Genomic DNA, 20,772 nt, shown 5'->3' with positions numbered 1-20,772 from the left:
CCAAACCAGTTTCCATAGAGTCTCTTTACAAACCGTTACAAAAGTTCTGTTTCGCAGATCTCCGCAGATCCTCCGAGATATCCCGACTCCATTTAATCTCCCTTTAATCTTTAAAATCCGCTGAGCACCCGGATCCCAATCGCGATCAATCATCGAAACCCTAATTTCGCATCTGTAACCAACATGAATATTAGATATATATTGTCATTATGATCGTAGATTTTGGTTTATATATGTTTCATTGGCGATTTTGTGTTATTTGGTGAAGTCATGCAAATAAAACTATGTTTCATTTTCTTTTACTTACTGATCTTCGAAAAAATATATATAATTTTTTAAAAAAACTTAAGTCAATTTATTAGAATCTGAAATTTTTACAATATTTTTTACAACATTAATTTTATATTCTTCAGGTAATAAAAAATAATAATACATTAGTCAAATAATTTGTATTATTGATTATGGGCCAAATTTAGAGTTGTTGAATAATTATAATGCTGATGTTTTAATATCTTATCTTTTAGGCCCAATTTAATCAGTAAGAGTTACAGTTTCGAGATACACCTTTGTACATCGTTTCCCAGTTTTAAGGCCGATTTGTACATCTTTTCCCAATTTTTTTTTTTTATAGCTTCAAGAAATAAACTTTATCGATTCCTCTTGATTTTGTCGGTTAAGAACAAATCACAATGCTAAATGTTTATCTGTTTGTGGAAAACGAAATTACCTTGCACAGAGTTTCAATCAAATCAATGGAAGGTTGTATCTTTTCCTTCAATCATAATCGATAAGGTTAGTCTCTTTGGAAACAAATCTGGATCTCGAATATCCCTTCTTATTTGATTGGAGTGTGTTTGTTTTGATAACCTTTATTTTTTCCATCAGATCGGGAATATACATTCAAATCGTACATAGCTTTGTTAGAGTATGTAAATCGGCCGTGAGACAATGTCAATATCACTTTGCAAGAAAGGATAATCGAAAGCAAAATGGAAAAAAAAGGATTTCATTTCCTGCATATCTACGATGAGAAGGGTAATCTTGAAAACTAATTTCTTATGTTTCACTTTAATCTTTTAACATTTTATCTGTTCTGATTGCCAATAATCGTGAAAACCAATTGGTACTGAGTATATGTGATCATAATCGAGATTGTGTATTGGTAATATATTTCAGAGCGTTTCACATTAAACATAAAGATTGAAGATTCTGGAAACAATTTCATTGTTTAGATGCTTCTTTGGTATACTAATCATGTTAGCAAGAACTATATTGACTATTTTATTTTGGCTATTAAAACACAAACCAGAAAAGTATCTCAATACTGCAAATTGGTCATATGGAATGTAAAAAGTAGATAGAATTTCACATAAGCTTATGTTAAAAACACATCGAATATTGGAAAGCAAAATCAAAATCTGAAAGCACAAATTTTAAAACAAAAATGCGATAAAATGAAAGCCCATATCGTCCTCCTCGTCCCTTCGAATGCTTCTTGCAAGTCATTAGTAAGCATTTGCTGGAATCCTGCAAAGAATGATCAAATATCGATGAATACTGCATATTACTCAGGTTTAAAATTGATGAATATCTTCGAGTCACCTTCTTCGAGGAATGATTCAAATATCGGAACCACATCCTCATTAACTGTTGCATGAATCGTATAACCCTGCAGCACATATAAGTAAAACCATATAAATACCATACTATTTGAGTATCAAACGCATAATAATAATAATTCGTTTTTCAGATCATCATCTTGAAAACAACTTACATTTGAATCAACTAACACCATCTCAATACTCTCGATATTGCCTGCGGAGTATAGTCTCCATAGACGAATGATCTCGACCTTAATTTTCCACGTAGTTTTCGCAGGATTCAACTCGATAATGTTGTCAAAATTCCAGCCATCTTAACGTGGAGTCTACTCTACATTTTTTTTTTTAGGGATGGAGACTAAGACCATCTCCAATGTATTTCTCTATTTTTTCCTCTATAATAGAGGAACTCTATAATAGAGGTGAGTTTCTCTCCAATGTATTCCTCTATTTTTTCCTCTAAAAAGGAATATTCTTGAAAGATTCTTTTTTTATTTTACATTTTACACCTCTAACTTGTAAATGTTGAAAATTAACCCATTCATTATACTTTTTGAATTTTTTTCATAATATTGCAAAAATATTTAAATTAAACATTTTATTACAAAAATACATTAGACAAAAAAAAAAAAAACAAAAATTATCTAACAATCATTATTACTAAATTTTTCCCATAAATGATCAATTAATGCATTACGAAGTGAGAAATGAGCTTCTTTATCTTTGATTTTTCTGAATCGACTTAGAAACTCTTGGAATCGGTTATCTTCATTATCTGGTATTTGGACTTCCGGAGGTGTAGCTTCTCTTCCAATTCCAATCGGTGCATCGAGATCACGCTCATCCTCAATAATCATATTATGTAAAATTATACATGTAGTCATTATATCATGTAGTACTTTTTTTTTCCAAAAACGTACCGGTCCTTTCACAATCGCAAAACGTGATTGTAAAACTCCGAATGCACGTTCTACATCTTTTCTACATGCTTCTTGTTGTGCTGCAAAATATTTTTTCTTTGGACCTACTGGCTCATGAATAGTTTGCACTATGGTTGACCATTTCGGATATATACCATCGGCCAAGTAATAACCCATATTAATATGTTGTATTGATTAATATTTAAATAAAAAGTCTTTGACTTTTAAATAAAATAATAATTTTTTATTTTATTTTAATTATAATTGACTTTTAAATAAATAATATTTTTTTATTTTAATTATAACTATAGTTATAAAAATTAATAATTAGTACGTAACCAAAAAGGTGTGATTTTATATGTAAGAATTGTATTTCTTCATACATAAGTATTTTAGTTACAATCATAAAATATTAGAGGACTATTTTGTAAATAAAAAAGTTTGCCTCTATTATAGAGGAATGCTATTTTTTCCCCTAAATATAGAGGAAAAAATAACAATCTCTATTTTAGGGGAAGAAATAGGGGTGAATTGGAACTGATTTTACTCTATTATAGTATTTAGAGGCAAATATAGGGAAGGGTTGGAGATGCTCTAAGAGAAGTGTGGGTAAATATATATTTAATATCCTCTTAACGTTAGGTTAGAATAGTTTAGGCTTGTAAATTAACAAAGAGCATAGTAATGGTAAATTGGCTTGTGTTAGATTTACGGCCTATCAAAATAAGAAAACTTTAATAGAAAATTAACTCTTTTGTACAAATAAACGCTTACTTATGAAGGCAAATAAATTCGCTAAATATTTTCTACCTCTAGAACGGACAATGGTTCTTTTTTTGTTTCTCATATTAACATCTCATCCTTAATGTATGTTCCTTTTCTAACTCGAATTAATTTCGATGGAAGCCTTGGTGCAAATGTATTCTTGTATTAAATACAAAATTAACTTTTTTAACACATACATGATCACAACCCCTTCTGTATTTCCTTATCTAACTCATAATAAATTAAGATTCACACGAATTGACGGTTTGGTTCATTGTATTAAATAGACAAATTAACTTGACGGTTTGATTCGATTAAAACACGATTAAAATTTCATAAGATTCACACGAACTGTATTCCATGACGGTTTGGTTCAATATAGATGAATACCACAGATAACCAACTGTTATCGAAACTAAAATTAACATTTCATATTGGAGGCACACTAAACTTAGACACCATTTGTTTAAAACTGAATATATTATTCATTGAGATTTGAATACTGAAAGAAGTCAAGCAAACCAAAACAAAACAATATAAGATGTTTCCTCTGCCAACTTCCACATTATTAAACAAAATAAGATAATGAAAGGACTGTAACATTCTGTTCAGACGACTAACATGTATGATTAAGATCTTCTAAGAATGTGAATTGCAAAACTGAGAGAGCCCTAATACTGTAATTTTGTTTATAAACGGAGATGCAAGAGTAGACCATCAAAGATATTTAGTAATGGAAAGCGACTGTTGCTATGATGTATGTTAGTCGTTCAATACAGATATCGGTGTGTTAGTCATTCAATACAGAATTCTAAATGTCTTATGACCCTCAAAGACCATTTTAATGCGACTGATGCTATGATATTTAGTAATGGAAATATTTAGTAATTGAAATATGCTACCAACGTTATATTTTAAAACTATGGTTTATATAAGGTGCTCTAGAATTCTTTTAAATAAGATTTAGAAGGTATACACAACTGCCACATATGATGGTTTTTTTTTTAATTAATACAAACTTAAGGTTCTAATTTTTTTAAAGATTCTCAATTAATATATAGAGGATATTAGATTTGAACACTAACCTATGAATAGAGCTTGCTAGTGATTTTCTTCAAAATATTATTCTTAAATATGTATAAAAAATGAAACTAATTTTTACAGATGTCCATATTTTTAAATTGATATTTATGTAATTCACCGAATTCAGAGAAGAAGTTAAAAAAACAAAACTCGTATCAGTGAAATATAAACGAGAACGAAAACACAATTTTATAGAGGTACAAAATAAAATCATTTATGGAGAATGAATAGTAAACAAATCGAGAAGCGTAAATCTAATCCTCTTTCGTCATTTTATAATTGATGTTGTCTATCTGATTTTAGTGATTTGTGTCAGACGCAAAACTTAATTTTTTTTTGTGCATATAATAAATTTTAAAAATAATTAAAATGAGGTATAATAAGTTGACTTTTCAACAAACCAACATTGTCAATAAAAATTGCTTGCAAAATATTAAACTATTTAATGAACAAACATTGATATAAAAAATTCACTCCGCACGTACACCCCAAGATATCATCTAAATTTAGAACATAATTCAATTAACTTTTGTGAAATGTATAAATATTGAAACAGTCCAAAACCAATGTCTCCTTTCATACCAAGAAACTAAGGTTGCCATTGGTTTACCACGACAAACTCACTAACACTATTCGATTTTGATTGCTCATTCTTTATTCTACCAGACCATTGTTTTCTCAAAATCTTGATTGTGTTCTTTGTGCTAGCGTGTGTTGTGAGCAAGTTTTACGTTTGCGTTTGCTGAGTGGGTTACCAACATTGCGACAAGAAATTGAATTAGGACAAGTTTCTTCCAACATAATCGGGCAAAAGTCTTTATAGCAAAGACCCAAAAATAATACATATAATTCTTTAAAAAAACGCAAATGCTGAATATCACTACAAGTGCGCATGATTGATATCACTGCTGGGCGCATTGCACACGCTGAGCACCGCCTGGGCCTTCTTCATCATCATCGTCATCATCATAAGCCTCTCTTTGAGCTTGAGCCTTCCTTCTCATCTCATCCTCAATGTTCACATCGTGCAGCGTCGTCTCCTCGCACTCGTCTATTTCCATGTCGCTCAGATCCGCCTTTGGCTTCGGCAAAACCGCTTCAATGGCCTTTGTCTGGTCAGGGCTCAGCGAGTCAGGGAAGTCGACCGTGAAGTGGATGTAAAGCTTGCCCTTCATGAACGGCCTTTGGTGCATAGGCATTCCCTCATCGGTTATCGCCCTGTATGAATCTATCAACAACCAAACACACAACACGATAAGAAGGAGAGAAGCTCGTGGATATATTAACAATGAGAGAGGGATGATCATGATTGAAGTGCGTTACCTGGCTTCACAACCTCCCCGGGACTGGATTTGATGAGGAGCTGCCTTTTGTCCAAATGGGTCAAGACAAACTGGAACCCACAGAGGGCTTCTGTAAGAGAGAGGGTATGCTCCACAAAGAGATCATCTCCCTTTCTCTTGAACTTTGGGTGCTCCTTCTGCTGAATGACGAACACGATATCACCAGTGACTGTATCAGGCTGTTTTCAAATCAACATAGAAAGTCAGCAGAGAATAATGTAATAATCAGAAGTAAGGAGAAAGTGAGTAATCACTAACCGCTTCATCTGCTTGTCCACTGAATGTGATCTTCTGACTATGCTGCATTCCCTTTTCCACAGCTACTTCAAGCACCTTCTTCTCAGATACAACCTTATCCCCTTTGCACTGTGGACACCTGTCACGGTCATTGATGGTCTCTCCTGTACCTTTGCAATCATGACAAGGATGCTGCATCTGCTGAATCATTCCAGGTCCAAGCTGTCTGATCGAAACCTTCATTCCAGATCCTTGACATCCACTACATGTTGATGAAGCTCCAGACTTTGAACCCTTTCTGCCATCATAAAGCAACTAATGTCAGTGAAGAACTCTTTTAAAGCACTTAAACAGAAGCATATCTTAAAAAAGTAGAACTAACTAACTAACTAACCCGTTACACTTGGAGCACAAAGTATTCCTAGAAAGTGAGAGCTTCTTCGTTGTTCCGAGATAAAGGTCTTCTAGTGAAACCTTAAGAGGGTGAACAACGTCTTCACCACGCCTCTGCCTCCTTCCACGGCTGCTGCCACCTAATAAAAAAAAAAAAAAAATTAAACCTTTATCATATCTATTCAAAGGCAAAATAGATTGTGAAATGAGAGAATCTAAGGGACTAACCTCCAAATGGGCTACCACCACCACCAAAGAAGGACGAGAAGATATCAAACGGATCATGCCCACCGCCTCCACCGCCCATTCCCTCCTTGAGTGCATCCTCTCCATACTGATCGTAGATCTCACGCTTCTCCGGATCACTTAAGACTTCATAAGCCTGAGCTATCTCTTTGAACTGCATACACATGTAACAAGTCAACCAATTGACCTAAAGATCGCAACTTTCAGATCGAATCGGACATCTTACGAAGAATCCAAGCTCTTACACGACATCTACCGGTCGGAGAATCCAAACCAAACTATAAAAGAACTAACTTTATTGAATTACACAGAAGGGGATCGAAGGATTCAGACCTTTTCGGGATCTCCACCTTTGTCGGGATGGTTTTTTATGGCGGCTTTCTTGTAAGCCTTTTTGAGATCTTCGGGTGATGCGGTCTTGGGGACGCCGAGGATCTCGTAGAACTTGGTGTTGTCGCTCTTACTCGAAGGTCCTCTTCTGAACATCTTTTCTCTGTTCTTTAAGAAAACCCTAAAGGAAAGCAGTGGGAGCCTGGGAGGAGAGGCTTTTAATAGAGTTTTGTTGTGTGGCTGCTGTTGTTCCAAGAAGACTAATTGAGTTTGCTTATTATGTTCAGGTCTTTGTAGGGGCAGTCGAACACACTAGAAATTTTTTATCTTTCTTTTTATTTAAGACTTTGTTTTGTTCTTTTTTATTCATTTCTTCTCGAGTGGGAAAAATGAGAATTTTTTTTAAAGAAAATTACCTAAATAATCAAAGGAAAAATTATAGAAAATAGATGAATTTGAAAATTACATGAAAATTACATGAACAAGTTCATGTACTCTATTAATAAATGCGATAGAAAATATTAAGGTATGATTTATATTTTATTAAATATAAATCCAAATACAATTAATCTTCACTAATTTAAAGAAAACAGATGAATTTGAAAATTACATCAACAAGTTCATGTACTCTATTAATAAATGAGATAGAAAATTTTAAGATAATTTTTATGTTATTAAATATATAGATACAAATACGATTAATTTACACTGATTTAATATATTTTAAAAGGGAAAATCGCATAAAAAACTTTCAAAGTGACAATCACTTACACTTTAAACCCTGAGAGTATTTCACAAGCACTTTAAACTTTTAAAGTGGCACTTGTATCAAAAGAAACCTTTAATCTGGCTTATTTGTACATCAAGTCAAAACCGTAACCGACACTGTTTAAAATCGATGACGTGTCGATTTTCTTTTTTTTTCTTTTTATAATTTTTATAAAAAATATTTATTAGTAAAATAAATATAAAAAATAAAGAAAATATAAAAATTCATAAATAATTCAAAATAAATCATAAAAATCACACAAAATCATTCACGAGAATTATTTGGAGATAATGAATTTTTCTAATCTGAATTAGAGTAATCATAATCCAGAGACTGACTGCTATTTTGAATTTTTTTATTTGTTTTGTTTTGTGTGTGTGTTGGTTGTATTTGAGAAAGTTCAGGATTGTTAAAAGGAAGAATGAATACTAATGATAGCTTAAGGTTAGCCAGTTTATAGCACTCAATGCACCTATTCCTTAGTCGCTTTTATAAAACCATGTATAATTATATTTTCTATTTTTGTGAATTTTTATGAATTTTTATGAATTTTTATATATTTTCTGTATTGTATACTTATTATATTAATAAAATGATATAAATATTTGTTGTGAATCTTTTGTTTTTGTAAAATTTTATGAGTTTTTATTATTTGTTTTGAATTTTTATGAATTGTTTTTATATTTTATATTTTCTTTATTTTATATTTATTTTATGAATAGATAATTTAAAATATTTTGTGATTTTTTGTGAATTTTATTGACTTTTAGTGATTTATTTTGATTTTTAATGAATTTTTATATTTTTTGCATTTTATATTTATTTTATTAATAAAATAATTTAAATATTTTTTGGTGAATATTTTATTTTTTGTGATTTTTATGATTTGTTTTGAATTATTTATGAATTATTTATATTTTCTTTATTTATATATTTATTTTACCAATAATATATTTTTTAGAAAAATAAAAAAAGAAACTCGACATGTCATCGATTTTGAACAGTGCCGGTTACGGTTTTGACTTTATATACAAATAAGCCAGATTGAAGGTTTTTTTGATACAAGTGTCAATTTAGAAGTTTAAAGTGCTTGTGAAATACTCTTAGGGTTTAAAGTGTAAGTGGATCCATTTCGAAGATTTTTATGCGATTTTTCCTATTTTAAAATATATGTCGGACATTTATCAACTTTGCATGGTTACTTATGGCATTTATGGAAAATTAGAAACACCCTTTTGTTTTTATTTTTTGAAAAATCACCATTTTGTTTAAGAAGATAAAATATAGAGTTTTTTTTTTGATTAGAAGATAAAATATATAGCTCCAAAATGATTGTAGAAAAAGCTAAGAAATACAATGACAAATCTAGTTTGAAGTCAATATGCGTCGTCGGATGTTGATGGTAATATACCGTATGTCAGGCAACATCGTGCACATTTTGGGAAAAGTCCTAGCTGGGAGTATTCTCAAAGTCAATATTGCTTCTTCTTGGATTGACCGATTCTAAAATAATGGAACACTGGATGATAATCCGGGCATAAGTGCGGAGTGAGTTTTTATACTAATATTTGTTCGGTTTTAATATTTTGTATCACTACAATATTTATCGAAATAAAATGTTGAAAACAAATGTTGGTCTCTTAAATATATCATATACCTAAGAGTTACGAGGTCCGTCAATTTTGGTTCAACTGGTTTGAATTTTTAAATTTTTGGTATTATGCTCTTAAGTTTGGATTTTAATATTTATCAGATTCGGTTCAGTTTCTTCCGGATTCGGTCTAGATTGAACTACAACCAATATCCGAAATCGTCCAAAAATATATTTTTTTAAACCTCAAAAATCGACAAAAATGTCAAAATATTTAAATTATTCATAAATCTAATTAAAACTATTAAAACTATATAAATTAACTTAAATGTATTTAAAAAATAAATAAAACAAACTACAAAAATATTTAAATAATATAAAATATTTAAATTACTTTGACATATAAAAAACATTAACATATTACACTAATTTTGGATATCTTCGAATCATAGTTCAGTTCAGATTATAATCAAACCCCAACGTACTAAGATCATAAGTTTTGTTCGAAAAAATTATAATAGCTGTATTGGGTTAGGAGAAACAAATATTAGACGAATGATCAAATCTCTCATTCTTTGAACAAACTCAAAAGAAGATGATTGTAATCTTTTCATGATATTTCATTAAAAGTTTTTTTGAAATAAATATCAAAACTAAATTATTTAAAAAGTGTATTTTTGGGATTGTCAGGATCAAAACCAATACCTTTTGTTAATTTACAATCATGTTTTTAGTAAATAAATCAAAATAATCATTTTATTTATTTTATAAGGTATATCATTAAACGTTAGTGATATTGACATAAATATATATAGTATATTTTAATATATATTTATTATTGATACTTCCTACTCATATGATTTTATTAACATTTGTATATTTGCTGTAATAAAAATTTAAACCGTTAATCATAAAACTTTAATGCGACTGTTTCCAATACGAATTTCAAAATTAAAATATTAAAATCTCAATAAATTTTCACTGCAAATTTTGAAATTAATAAATTTAGATATTTATATAGTATATAATTTAATTTAAATGATATTAATATATATATATACATATATATATATATATATATATATATATATAAAATATGAATATCTTTTAATGAGACTTTATAATCATTTTTATTTTACTTGAATAAAAAAAGTTAAACCACTGATTACAAAATTTCAATGTGGGACTTTTACCCTTTTTAGTAATATAGTCGTTTTAAAATTCTAAATATAACATATAAGAAAAAATTTAAATTTTTATATTAAATGTTTAATGTGATTGTTTAATTTCTTTTAATAATAAAAAATTAAAAAAGATACAAAAATTGTTATCAAATATGTATAAATTCATAATAATTAATTATCATATATATGTTATTCATATTAAATAATTCCATAGCTTTTATTTAAGGAAAGAAAGAATATTCTTTTGTGTGTATATAATCAATTTGTAGTTATTTTAATAAAAAATATAATATATAATTTTATGGACCAATTTATTTTTCTAACGATTCTGAAAATAATTCTGGTGATGACACGTGGCTATCAAAACATGTTGTAATGTTCCATGATTAATATATAAGGGATATTATTAATTAATATTAATGACATTTTTTTTTTAAAATAATACATGAAATATAAAATTAAAATTAATTAAAAATAAAAAGGTCTTGACATTAGTGAATTTTTTCATATAAAGAAAATAAAATTGTATCCTTAAATAGGGGTGGACACAGATCGAATATCCGGGTATTTGGAGGCATTCGTGTCGATTCGATCTTTAGTCACCTGGATATTCAATGACTCGGATATCCGAATTTTTTTAGAATTTTAAAGAATATCCGATTTGATCCGTAAATAAATTAAAATTTTTAAAATAATTGAAAATTTTAATAATAACATTTTATTACAAAATAAAACATTATTTAACTTTTTAAATTCTAGTGCCTAATATAATAAATTTAGTTCATAAAAATGTTGTAAGACTTATATAAACTATAATATATATATAACGTATATATATAATTCTTTACATAAATATATATATGCATATAACATATCGAATTATATATTTGTTCATAAAAATATTGGTATTTGTGATTTGCTTGTTTTTTGGATATTGTATTTTAATATTTGATTTGATTCGTAGAGTTGCGGATATCCAGATTTTTTGATTCAAATCAAAACGGGTAATCAATCGAATCAAAACGGATAATGGATCAATTAAGCTTTTGATTCGTTATCTCTTTTGATAGAATCAAAAAAATCCAGAGTTATTAAAACCATGCATGTGAGTTTTATATTAAAAGATACGCAAAATACACACATTTATGAATATAGTGCGAGCCCGTTAGCATATTTATTATCAAATCATTGTGATGTTGCCACGTGTCCATTTTAATATGAATGCATTTAATGCAATATTTCTCCTTTAATATATAAGGGATCATGTATTACGTGGAATTATGACATAAGTTTCGATAAAGGCTTTTTTATATTAAAAGATACGCAAAATACATAGTGTGAACATATTTATGAATATAGTGCGAGCCCGTTAGCATATTTATTATCAAATCATTGTGATGTTGCCACGTGTCCATTTTAATGTGAATACATTTAATACAATATTTCTCCTTTAATATATAAGAGATCATGTATTAGGTGGAATTATGACATAAGTTTCTATAAGGCCTTTAACTCAGGAAAGTTCCTTTTTACCAGGCTCAATGAAGAGTCATTTTCATGCTACTCTTAAGTCTTAACACTTGGAGTAAGATAAGTATTAAGCACGTGTTATATGGGTTGAAGAACAAAAATCACTTCCGGAACAGGCAAGACGAAACAATCCTTGGGAGGCTTAACACAAGTAAACCAGTTTTAGTGGTACTTGGAGCGCACCTATGTACATAGCAGATATCTTTTCACACCACAAGGTGTGGGGTCTGTACCATTATGGTTGTGTGAAGGAAATCTATTGAGACAACACTCTACTTTTCTTGGTCTTCTGTCGTGACCACCCTAATAGTTACAGCACCAAACACACTAATAATATAAAAAGATCAAAGTGTACTATATAAAGTCTAACACAATACATAAGTTAAAAGGTCATAAGCGTTTGAGTAGTGAGATAAATTTATATATCTCTTCCATGTTTCTGATGTATTTGGAAAGACAAAGAAGGTGATGTACAAACTGAAACACAAGACATGAGCAGAACAAGTCTGGCTCATACTCGAGAAGACCAATCTATCAATGGCAACAACAGTAAAACGAGACAGGGATCAGCCTTTCTTGACCGGCCTTTGAACGTATGATTTGTTTGGATCCTCAGTCTTCAATTTTGGAGGACGAGTCTCTCCCTTTTTGGCCTGAAGGATGATATGATAACAGAGCTTAGATTGATATTTGACCAAAGGAAAAAATAAATAATTCACGAAAGTAGGAGTTTTTCCTAGCTAAGTTTACCTTCTTTCCTGCTTTCATGAAGTCTCTCCAGCTTGACACCTGCACATGCAAACCCAAACGTTGATAAAGACCACTGACATCAAGGACAAAAAAAAAGCAATTGCGCTAAACCTGACTATATCCTGTCATATATGTTCCATGGTGACATAGAAAATGAGAAATTGCATATTTTATCAACATATATGATGGAACAAGAACGTGCTAACAATACTTCATTGCCTAAAGGTGAGCTAAGTGATTCTACTTCTAACTAATGCATTCATAGGCAGGTTCGGAATCAAGATAATGGGTAACAGAAGCACAAACCCTGTTTTCTCTCGTTCCTTCCCACTGTTCTTCATGCTCACGCTTTTTCTTCCGTATCTCCTTTTGTTCTTCTTCATCCTTCTTCAGTCTTCCCTCTTCTTCTGATATCTAAATGTCAAAGAACAAAAAACGAATGAATGATCGTTTTGACTTCTCACGGATAAAATAATTAGGCAATGCTAACTAGAAACTCTCTGCATACCCTCATAGCCATTTTTCTCCTACGCCATTCTTGGTCTGTTAATATCTCTCGGACCTTTAACTTAAGCTCCTTCTGAAACTCTTCAGATTGCTCATATAGTTGCTCATGCTTTCCCTGTGTAAATAAAATTGTGTTTCAATACAAGTTCAGAAGAATATGAACTGGAGAAGGAAAAAAAAAGACAAATAGGATTGACAGAAAAAGCACAAATATGAAACCGAAGCTATAAAGGATCTAGAACCAACGAGTTGTGATACATAGCAATCAGACGAAATAAAAGAAGAATAAAAACAGAGAGCGATTATTCATTAATATATCCTTTCATCTAACGCATATACATTTGACAAACATGAGCTACGTATTCTGTATCTTAGAATTCTTATTTCATCCGCAAATAATAGGCACAGCACAAGGTTTTCCGCTTAAGTGTAAGTAGCAAGGAGGTTTACACAACAACAATGTCAAGCCAGTTCATATCAGTAATGCAAACATTGTAAAAGTGTACCACTACGTTCAACTTTACTGTAGATTCAATCACATTGGAAAAATAGAAAAGGTAAAAACACTTCAGCTAAATAGGTTAGATCTAAACCCCAAAAATAAACAAATTCATTACCTCATCAACCAAGGACTTTATTTTAGAGGCGGTATCTTTCTTCAACTGTTTCTTTCTCTTCATCTTAAGCTCTTCTGCACAGTTGAGGGAAAAAAAAAGTTACTAAAAGGTAAGCTGCAGATTCCGGTAAAACTTTCAAATGATCTAACACAATATGTACACATATGTCTCCCGAAATTGGGGAGGGGGGTAACCCATGAAATAGGTAAAATCCAAGATAAGCAATAAAATCTCACGTTTGGCAGCATGGACTTGAGTGAGAATATAATCTCTTTCTTGGTCGTTTAGCAGTAGCTGTTGCGCCTTTGCCAATGCTGTTCAGTAAATCAAAACCCAAATAAACATGATCCCAAAAAAGAAAAGCAACTATTTTGAGGAGCCCCAAGCATCCCATCTTTACCGCAACACTCAGACGACAAAAACAACTAGATATGCAAAGAAATCTTAAAGACTATTAACCTCCAAAAGCCTCCTGTGCTTGAGGATGCTTGCATTTGTCAGGGTGAACCATCAAAGATATCTGGTAAAATGTACGAATTAGTTACAAAGCTTCCTATTGTGTTGGCGTAGTAACTAAAACCACTAGGAAGGAAAAACAAAAGTCTTTTGCAACTGGAAAGTGACACAACTGACGAATACCTTTCTGTACTGCCGTTTAACATCATCCGTGGAAGAATCGAAAGATAAGTTAAGATGCTCAAACGGGTTCAGCTTGAAGCATGAGAGAATCCTACAAAGTTTCAAACTTTTTTAAGACACGGTCATAAAAAAAAACATGGCTGCAACACTACGAGCATACAAGTAAAGTAACCGCTACTATACATTGAAGCTACGTGAATTAGCTATCACCACATCCTTCTTATAAAATTGAGCAAATTTTCACAAGATCCGGATCGAAATCACTGGAATTACAAATTCCGTAGGTTATGATTATTAACAACATTGATAAGCTAATTAAGGAGATATATCTCAGAACGTAAACACCCTAACGCACTATGAATTGCATGATAACGCTTATACACGGCTCGGATCAGGAATAGGAGCTAAATTAGGCTTAGGAGAAAGGAACCTGACGACTTCGTTGTCCCTCTCAACCTCACCGACCTCCGCGAGGAACGATTTTAGTATCGCATCGTCGTCTACTTTTAGATCTCCCATCACTGATTGATTCTCTTCCCCCTCCCCCTCTCTCTCTTTCTCCCTTCAAGTACGGAAGAAGATGGCGATTTCTCTGGGCTGTATTCTCAATCCTCCTGGGAAAAAAGGTCGGGTATTCGGGTGGTTTGAACTGCGTGTCTAATTTGCGATCAATCGGGTCGGGTCATTTATTCGGGTTTAGGTTAGGGATAGAGATGATGTTGTGGGCTTTAAAGATTCGCTTTAGCTTAAGATCCTACAAAAGGAAAGGCTTTGGGCTTTCTCGAATAGCCTTCAACGTTGTTTTAAAACCGGACCACAAATTAAACCGGTTATTATTTAGATCAAAATTCAATATGCTTGCTGGTTCACAAATTATATTTATTCTATTTAAATAAAATTCATGTGTGATTTTTAAGTTGGACCATCCTTAATATTTTTCATTAAATGTATTTTAATAAGACTAATAATATATAGAATCTTTGAATTACTTTAATCATAATATCTTTTGATATATTTTCATTTAAAATATAAATATATTATATATATATATATATATATATATATATATATTAAAATTTTCAAAAAATCTGTTTAAAAAGATTTTAACAAGATCTTAATTTTAAAAAAATATATGTAAATATTTTCACTAATTTCGTGATTAGTTTTGAAATATTACTATACACTAATATATCCAGATATTGTTTAAAAATGAAAAATAAATATTCTATTCTATTTTTATCAATTATATAATCACAATCAATCATGTTAAATTAAAATTATTATGTTCATCTAAATATTTTAACAATATATTAATTTTCAATTTTTTATGTAAATATATTCACTCATTTCGTAGTTAGCAACGAAATATTATTATGCATTAATATATATACAGTTTTTTTGTCAACAACTTTACAGTTATTTTTTATAAAATTTAAAATAAAAATTCTATCATAATTTTATCTATTTTATAATCATAATCAATCATGTTAAAATAAAATTATTATATTGAACTACATGTGATAAAATTATATTAAATTGATAGATTTATAAATTTTATTTTCATAAATATAAAATATTTATTTAAAAATATAATATGATGACAGACTACAATACATGTATAAAAATTAACATATCTTTGATTTTTGTATATATAATACTATATTATGTAAAATGAATAAACGTAAAAATATTACTAAAATGAAATCCAGTTTTAAAGGGCGGGTAAAAATTTAACATAAATTAAATATAAAATAATTTTCAAATATGTTTTTCATGCACATATTAAATTTTTTTAATAACTAAATGCAAATACAATAAGATAATATATAATAAGAATCAACAAATACATGTGATGGTTTTAGACAACTGATTATTTACAACATATAAACTATAAATTATTATATTTGAAATAGTTATATAAAAATTTAAATATATGATTAAAATTAAACTGTATACCCCTAATGATCTAAAATAAATATTATATACATATAAAGTTTGAAATAACACTCGCGCGGTTGCACGGATCAAGATCTAGTATTATAAATGATAAGAATGCTCTAACTAGAGGTTTTGAAACTATGTAAAAAATTTCAATTTCTATGTAAAATTGTCACATTCAAGCTAAAGATCTCTCTAGGTTTGAGTTCTAGAACTGACTTACACTTAGGATGATTACTCTAAAATTCAAAGTTGGTCGGCTCAATATACTTGAGATATGTGTTACCAGAACATTTTAACAAACGTCCTCTAAGTGCATTGAACATAAATTTTATCCTCGAAAAACATTTATTGGAAAATTAAAATATATATCGTGACAATACTTTTGACGCAATGAAAACAGTTTCATTAATATAATCTCTCTTATAACCAACCAAAAATCTTTCTCAATCTCTTTCTACTTAAATGCGCAAGATGTTCCCCATGTGGCCCCTAATTACACTATCACACCAACCTTAGAACGTTGAAAGTTAACTTCCTCCACTGCTCTCCGATCAAACACATGTCTGTGTGAATTGTAGTAAACAATGCACACAAGTTCAGTCTCAAAAATTCCGCTCCTAGTAATACACACCTCCGACGTTGAGAAGATGATGAGCTCCCCACACAAACTGAATCCTCTCAAGTAAGTTTTCACATCATGGTCAAGATCTACTTCAAATTGCTCTGTCTAGATTGTCAACCCCTCCTCCGACCAGGAAGTGGGAAGTCCATGGAAAAAAAAACTTCCAAACTACCAAACATAGAGGTTTTTGATATGATCAGTTTTAACCATTATATGCAAACTGTAAGTGGACCACATTGCACAGTAGTACTTAGGAATTGAATCCACAAAGACCAAGATTACGCTTCGCGAGATTATAGTTAAGCTAAGACAGAAAGTTTGTTTGTAGTTTCCAATTGCAAGAATGTAGAAACAAAAATCAAATAATGATGTAAACTTTTGAATAAAAAGCGTTAGGTTTCGGAAATCTCAAGAGACACATATTAGATGATATGATTGTTTAATAGGAAATGTATTAAGAAACATTACATAACTCAAATATCTTAATTAGACTAGCATACTTCTGTAGTGCTAAACCATATGTATTAGAATCTTAAAGACTAACTTCCATTGAAATTCAGATTCTAACATGCAATAAGAATAATTAAACACTCCAGGTTCACAAAACTCTTTAACATTAGCTTCCATTGGTTAAGAATATTTCACTCACCCTAGGTTCATTCACGCATATAATTAAACACTTTCGGTGCTCTAAACAAACTAAGATAAGAAACTAGGTGATCAATATAATTTAAGCATTAAAAACAACCTAAATGAAGAAATCGATAGATAATTCCCTATTCTAACAAATCATAATCATCAATACATGAATTCCCTTAACATAACTAATGAACTAGTCAAAATGGAAGCAAAAACATAGAGAGATGATGGAAAATGCATAGTGGAATTATAAATAAAAAAAATAAGGGTTCAAAAATCTTTTCCAAAGGTTGAGGACAAATTTGTCTCCCCAAAGCTCTAAAACTTCCAAGTCTAATGAAAAAGAAAGCATAGTGTGTCTGAAAAATAAACAAGAGATATAGGTTTAACTTACTTTCTAATCGAATTTTATTTTAAATTAAACAAGATTAAAATAAGGAAAACATTTTTTCTCTCTCGTATTGAATCGACACTGAGTAGTCTTCAGTAAAACGCTAACTTATCTTTAACCTTATGTGCTCAAACTGTTTAACATAACATGGTGAAGTCAGTGTAAATGAATAAACGAGTTCTTAGGCTTGTTTGCCAGCAATATGGAACAACAAGAGGTTTGTACAAAACATAATACTTTTATCATAAATATTTTTTTTTTTTACTCCAACAAGGTCTCTAACCTCGTTAAAAACAATAAAATTACTCTCTACCATCACACCTCACTTTCTTCCTTCTCCTACTCTTCACTCTTTATTTTCTTGTTTTTTCTTTTCACCCACAAACCAAAAAGGTAAGTGGTAAAACATAGGTAGAAAACGCATCAATAACATCAACAATTATTTGGTTAATATGCATATATATTCGAGTATACATACTCGCATATATATACACATAGATAGATATATCATATGCTTATGCGTCTTGTAAAATACCCCTTTCTGGTAGTCTTAAACTTATGAAGTGGCAATGCAGAAAGGCTCAACAGACAAAAGAGATCTCCTTCGTTCCTTGCAACCATTTATCCAACCGTCATGTCCAAGGCCGATTGATTTGTGGACATAGTTTTGTGCTTGAAATTGGGTTTTTGTGTTATGGCCCAAATTTTCAGTGATAGTGGGCTTCCAAGAGTAGTCACATGCGTTGAAGCAAGCGGCTCCAACGGTGTCGTCCACGGTGGACGGCGGTTTCATTGACCGAGCGAGATGAGCCACCCTTGGCCTTGGTGGTAGGGAGTGGACTACGTCGGATTTGGTCTCGAACTCATCTGCCGCATGCCATCTCGAGTTTCTCTTTGGTACTCCAATAGGCTTATGGGCCAACCTATGAACAGTAATAAGCCCACTTTGATTTTGTGGTAGCGTATACTGAAGCCCATTGGGCTTATAGGCAAACTCGTCTTGTACCTCCTCCTCTTCTTCTTCTTCATCGTCGAACCACTGAAGCTCAGCAGTTTCGTCTTCTTCGTCGCTAGCGATGTCAAATTTGTCGCTGATTTCTACGAAAGCGAGGAGGAGGTGTCCGTCTTGGCGCTTGGCGGAGAAGTTGTTGTGCGACGGCATAGAGACAGCCTCGAGAACCAATCGGCCATTGTCACGGCGAGTTTTCATGTGCAGAGCCGAACCCGATTGGCTCGAGAGAGAACGAATCGGAGGAGGGAACGATCCTCGAGGCAGCTCGATGCATGGTGTGTGATTTGGAACCGTGATTGGTTCTTGTTCAATCTCAACAACCTCAGTCTCTGTTTCTTCTTCCTCTTTGGTCACCGTGACGTTGAGAACTTCGATCTCAGCATCTCCAGTCTCCGACGACGCATGCCAAGAGAAACCTTCGCAGCCCGTCTCGGATCCGAGACTCTCGGTGCAAATCTCGAGGCTTTTCTCGCTCAAGGAGCTGGCGCGTTTCATCAGAGGATGAACGTACGGTGGAGGAACCGTGTCGTTGCTCGATTCCGACACTTTCTTCTTGTCCGATAGAATCGAACTCCATACATCGGATTGACCCAGCTCGGTCTCCTCGTTCTTCTTATTCTTGTCATCTTGAATCTGAGCCCAAATATCGAACCCAGATCTAGACTCTTCGTCTTGCTCCTCGTCGCCGGAGCTCAGCGAGTCAGCACCAAAGGTACGGAGCTTCTCCGAGGAAGAGATCCTCTTCATGGGAGATAACCCATTTTGGGAGACCCAATTCTTGCAGGACAAATCGGCAGAGAAAGTCCGCCTGAGTGAAGGTGCAGATGAAGTGTTCGACGGAATGTTACAGTCAGCGGAACCAAGGATGGTCACTATGCCTTGCTGCTTCTTCAACGAGGAAGAGAAGACAAGGCTCTTGCTTAAGCCACAAGTCATCATCTTTAAAAGATTCAAAACCTTTTACTATTCCCTCGCTTTCCTGAACAAATAATAACGTTAGCAACTAATAATTACAATCAACAAGTCTAGAAATGGAATTATCTTCTACTTGTTGGATTATCATTCGGTTAACATACCTGTAGATTTGAGAAAGATCAAACTGTGTGTGAAAATTCAAGTGTGTGTGTTAGGTGGTGGTGTTATTAAGAGAGGAAGATGATGTTTTGTGGTTTGATGGATTAGAATGAGAGATGATGAGAATGGAGTGAAGAGGCGCTTTTATATGGAGTTTCTTCCATTATGGAACCATGTACTATGGGGTCCTCCATCAAATGATTCTTCACTACTGTTTTCTTTTGGTATATTAATGTTTTCAATAAACAAAAAACCTTTCGAGATGTAGTAGGATCATCTTCATTTAAGGGAAATTGAGTTGTATAACGAAATTTTTTTTTTCATTTAAGGGAAATTGAGTTGTATAATGAAAAAAAAAAATGATAATTCATTGGCTAACCAATTGCCCTATTTTTTCACTGTTTCTTATGATTTTTATATAATATTGCCATATTACCCTTGATTGCAACCGGTAAAACCTGCAAGTCAATTTTTTTTTTAATAATGTTAGGTTCCAAAAATTCTCCGTGTCTATTACAGAATCACATACCCTCACATAGTTTATTCTCCCTTTCGAAGTGCGTTGCAAAGGGGACATCATCTTCGCTT

The 20,772-nt window shown here is 31.7% G+C and overlaps 3 protein-coding genes and 1 long non-coding RNA gene across 4 annotated transcripts; 1 reads left to right on the top strand and 3 right to left on the bottom strand.

Annotated features, from left to right (window-relative positions):
- The first annotated feature begins 588 nt into the window (after positions 1-588).
- Positions 589-1,168, top strand: LOC106316635. The gene is made up of 2 exons (XR_001264909.1): positions 589-792; positions 886-1,168. It is a non-coding gene; the product is annotated as an uncharacterized LOC106316635 (long non-coding RNA).
- Positions 1,169-5,129: 3,961 nt separating this feature from the next.
- On the bottom strand, positions 5,130-7,190 carry LOC106319308 (chaperone protein dnaJ 3-like). Its single transcript, XM_013757590.1, has 6 exons — positions 6,922-7,190; positions 6,571-6,742; positions 6,344-6,482; positions 5,971-6,247; positions 5,693-5,891; positions 5,130-5,597 (listed from the first exon to the last, which is right to left on the bottom strand). The coding sequence occupies exons 1-6, from the start codon at positions 7,072-7,074 to the stop codon at positions 5,272-5,274; spliced, it is 1,266 nt and encodes a 421-aa protein (XP_013613044.1). The 5' UTR covers positions 7,075-7,190; the 3' UTR covers positions 5,130-5,271.
- A 5,133-nt stretch (positions 7,191-12,323) lies between these two features.
- LOC106315530 (J domain-containing protein spf31-like) lies at positions 12,324-15,148 on the bottom strand. Its single transcript, XM_013753283.1, has 9 exons — positions 14,936-15,148; positions 14,506-14,596; positions 14,326-14,386; positions 14,103-14,180; positions 13,867-13,940; positions 13,251-13,364; positions 13,049-13,156; positions 12,743-12,781; positions 12,324-12,645 (listed from the first exon to the last, which is right to left on the bottom strand). Exons 1-9 carry the CDS (start codon positions 15,022-15,024, stop codon positions 12,559-12,561), a joined length of 741 nt encoding a protein of 246 aa, XP_013608737.1. The 5' UTR covers positions 15,025-15,148; the 3' UTR covers positions 12,324-12,558.
- Positions 15,149-18,479: 3,331 nt separating this feature from the next.
- On the bottom strand, positions 18,480-20,318 carry LOC106313078 (protein FAF-like, chloroplastic). The gene is made up of 2 exons (XM_013750811.1): positions 20,187-20,318; positions 18,480-20,089 (listed from the first exon to the last, which is right to left on the bottom strand). The coding sequence occupies exon 2, from the start codon at positions 20,047-20,049 to the stop codon at positions 18,655-18,657; it is 1,395 nt and encodes a 464-aa protein (XP_013606265.1). The 5' UTR covers positions 20,050-20,089; positions 20,187-20,318; the 3' UTR covers positions 18,480-18,654.
- Between the last annotated feature and the right edge of the window lie 454 nt (positions 20,319-20,772).

The sequence above is a fragment of the Brassica oleracea genome, chromosome C9, assembly GCF_000695525.1.
Source record: "Brassica oleracea var. oleracea cultivar TO1000 chromosome C9, BOL, whole genome shotgun sequence".
Classification (NCBI taxonomy): domain Eukaryota; kingdom Viridiplantae; phylum Streptophyta; class Magnoliopsida; order Brassicales; family Brassicaceae; genus Brassica; species Brassica oleracea.
Note: the sequence above shows the minus strand (reverse complement) of the source record. Positions and strands in the feature narration are given on the sequence as shown.